The sequence below is a fragment of the Mandrillus leucophaeus genome, unplaced genomic scaffold (assembly GCF_000951045.1).
Source record: "Mandrillus leucophaeus isolate KB7577 unplaced genomic scaffold, Mleu.le_1.0 Scaffold305, whole genome shotgun sequence".
Classification (NCBI taxonomy): domain Eukaryota; kingdom Metazoa; phylum Chordata; class Mammalia; order Primates; family Cercopithecidae; genus Mandrillus; species Mandrillus leucophaeus.
In genome coordinates this window covers 868,686-872,149 of record NW_012103199.1, presented here as the reverse complement: position 1 = coordinate 872,149, position 3,464 = coordinate 868,686, and the positions used below count along the sequence as shown (strand labels likewise).

Genomic DNA, 3,464 nt, shown 5'->3' with positions numbered 1-3,464 from the left:
AGGAGAATGGCGTGAACCTGGGAGGCGGAGCTTGCAGTGAGCCGAGACCACAACACTGCACTCCAGCCTGGGTGACAGAGCGAGACTCTGTCTCAAAAACAACAACAACAAAAAACGCAACCAGAGGCTGGGGCCGGTGACTCATGCCTATAATCCCAGCACTTCAGGAAGCCAAGGCGGGAGGATTGCTCAGGCCCAGGAGTTCAAGACCAACCTAGGCAACATGGCAAGACCCCTCCATCTGTACAAAAAGTACTAAAAGTAGCTGTGTGTGGTGACACGCACCTGTAGTCCCAGCTACTCAGGAGGCTGAGGTGGGAGGATCATCAAGCCCAGGAGTCTGAGGCTGCAATGAGCCGTGACTGCACCACTGCACTCCAGCCTGGGCGACAGAGCGAGACCCTGTCTCAAAAAAAGACAAAACCGTGACTGCACGTGAGCGAACCAGGCCTGTCCACAAAGTTAGGAAAGCGAGCGGCCCTCAGCCCGTCCGCCGTCCCCCGCGGGGCGCCGGGTGAAAGGGGTCAGCTTACCCGCCTGGGGCTGTGTCCGGTTCTGATTTCACTGCAGTGAATCTGCCCTAAACCAAACGTCAGAAAGAAAAACACAGATGTTCCATCACAACACGAAGAGAGACAGAGACAGGCGCCCGCCCTGCTTTAATGCACAAGCTGGAGAGCTGAGAGGAGGGGCTTCTGCAGGGGGAGGGCGCGTCCGGGCGCCGCACACTGCGCAGGGCTCCCTGGATGGTGCTCACCACATCACGTCTTCTGTGCTTTCCGCCAAGCACTGGGCCAGGTGGCTGTCAACATCCAGCTGGGTCAGCCTGCAAGGGAGCAGCCGCACTCACTCACGGCCCCATCAGCCCAGCTGGAGCGGCCGGACACGACCATCACCGGCCTGGCCAAGGTGTGGCCCTGGAAGCCAGGACAGTCGACTTCGGGCCATGACCCCCCAAGGGCGCCATAGCTGGCGTGCTCAGCAGAGCCACCGGGGACGACGTCCCGGGGCTGAGTGGGCGGCTTCAACCTAGACTCGGGCCTAGATCTTGCTGGAGGCCAAGTGGCCGGTGTCCCATCAGAGTGACCATCCCTCACACACCACTGCTGGGGGATACACCCCCACCGAGCGGCCAAGTCCACAGAAACATGTCCCTGTGTCCGCCTGTGAGCCACACTGCCCTCGCTCCCCGACAGCCTCTGCCCTCAGACCAGTCCACGGAGCGCCGGTCTGCCCTTGGGCTCTGCCGTGTCCCTTCCCGTGGCTCCTGTGCCCCACCTGTATGGACACTGCAACCCTCAAGTCCCCCTCTCCAGACCATAGCTGGACCCCCACTCCCGGGGCCGGCTCCAGCGGCCATCAGCTGCCTCCTCACTCTGGCAGAGCCCACCCAGTGCCTTCTGAAGCCCCCGAGGGTCCCGCAGTCTGAGACTTTCTGGCTTCTGCCCATCCTGGGAACCAGCCCCTCCCTCCACAAGCTTTCTCTAAGGCTGCCAGAAGGTCTTAAGATGTGAACCGAGGTCATCTTGTCCCAGGGTTTCCAGGCAGTGTCCCTTGGGTGGGGGCCCTCTGAGATGCCTTCAGACCCCTGCCTGCAGCGGAAGAGCTTTGTCCCGGCCTCATCTGCCCCGTCTGTGAGGCTTCGGCTACTGAGCAGACACATCCAGGCCCTGCAGTGTGGAGGGGCCAACCCGACTGCAGGACAGTGGGGGCTCAGCCTAGAAGCCTCTGGTGGCTTCTGCGTGTGGGCAGGGGAGCAGGGCTGCTGGGTGGGCTGGCATCTGGCAGTGGGAGGGGCCTCAGGGCCGTTAAAATCCCAACGACCAGCCGGGCGCGGTGGCTCACACCTGTAATCCCAGCACTTTGGGAGGCTGAGGCGGGCGGATCGCCTGAGGTCAGTTCAAGACCAGCCTGACCAACATGGTGAAACCCCGTGTCTACTAAAAATACAAAAATTAGCCAGGCATGGTGGCGCCTGTAATCCCAGCTGCTCAGGAGACTGAGGCAGGAGGAGAATCGCTTGAACCCAGGAAGCAGATGTTGCAATGAGCCAAGATCATGCCATTGCACACTGCACTCCAGCCTGGGTGATAGAGCGAGACTCCTTCTCAAAAACCAACCAACCAATCAAACCCAATGACCAACCCAGGGCCTCACCGCATCAACAGAGACAAAACACAGCTCCAGCTCTCAGCACCCTCACCAGGTGCCCAGCTTCCCATCCACCCACGTGACCCGCAGGTGTCTGAAAATGCACAAAATGTCCAAATAGGACCACAAGAGGACCTTAAAGACACAAAGAACGTTCTACACAGTTTGTCAAATCCAGCATTTGACAGTTCTCTGGGTGACCCGGAGAACACCAAGGACGCGAGAAATGGGAGGCCTGCCGGCAGCTCCACTCCTCAGACCCGCCTCTGCCAGGGCTCCGGGCTCAGCAGGCGTCTGTGCGGGACAGGGCGACGGTTCAAGGCCAAGTCCGGCTGTTAGACCAGACCCTCCAAGCCAGACGGCCTCCCTGCTGGGGTCCTGTCCGGTCATGAGTCCCAGGGCATCCCAGAATGGCCGTGCAAACCCTTGTTCCCAAAGACACGGGGCTTGTCTCCCAGCTTAGCCTGCCCATGCCATGGCCACAGCCTCGGGTGAGTTCCGTTCCAAAGTACTGGCTCTCCCTTACAATCAAGTGTTCGAATGTGCTTGAAGCATTCCAGACACACCACGGCCTGGACCTGACTTCACTGACGCCTACTGAGGAAAAATCCAGGCAGTCTGCCAAGCTTTCAGCAACTGCTTAAAAAGCTCAAAACGGCAACTCTTTCCTCGTGAACGTCCTCGTCTTCAGGAGTCTTTTTTTAGACGATCTGGAAAAGCAGGCGATCCAAAGACAAAAGCGCCTACCCGGGGGGCAGGGGGCAGCGCCCTGACGGCCACGAGGCTCTCTGAGCTTCAGCCAAGAACGTGGATTTCTACCAGGGCTCCCAACGGCACCTTCCGTCTGTGGACTTTTTTTTTTTTTTTAGATTCAGGATCTCACTCTGTCGCCCAGGCGGGAGTGCAGTGGTGCAATCATAGTTCACTGCAGCCTCCAATTCCTGGCTCAAGGGAGTCCTCCCACTTCAGCCTCCAGAGGAGCTGGGACCACAGGCACAGGTGCCACTATGCCCAGGCGTCTAGAGATGGGATCGTGCTATGTTGCCCAGGCTGGTCTCAAACTCCTGGGCTCCAGCAACCCACCTGCCTCAGCCTCCCAAAGTGCTGGGATTACAGGTGTGAGCCACCGTGCCCGGCCCCCAGGATTTCTTTTGATGGGCAGGAATCAAGAAGTCTTCACAATTACAAAAAAAATTCCCTGCCTCAGCAGAATCAGCATGTGGGACAGCACCGTAGTTCACGACAATCACAAAGCGCCAGTGTGGGACAGCACCGTAGTTCACGACAATCACAAAGCGCCAGTGTGGGACAGC

The 3,464-nt window shown here is 59.0% G+C and overlaps 1 protein-coding gene across 1 annotated transcript in view; it reads right to left on the bottom strand.

Moving 5' to 3' along the window:
• Positions 1–670: 670 nt before the first annotated feature.
• Positions 671–3,464, bottom strand: part of LOC105544660 (chromosome unknown open reading frame, human C1orf86) — an 18,605-nt gene continuing 15,811 nt past the window's right edge. The window contains 1 exon segment of the mRNA XM_011987225.1: positions 671–826. Coding sequence (XP_011842615.1) covers positions 754–826 — 73 coding nt within the window. The 3' untranslated portion in view covers positions 671–753.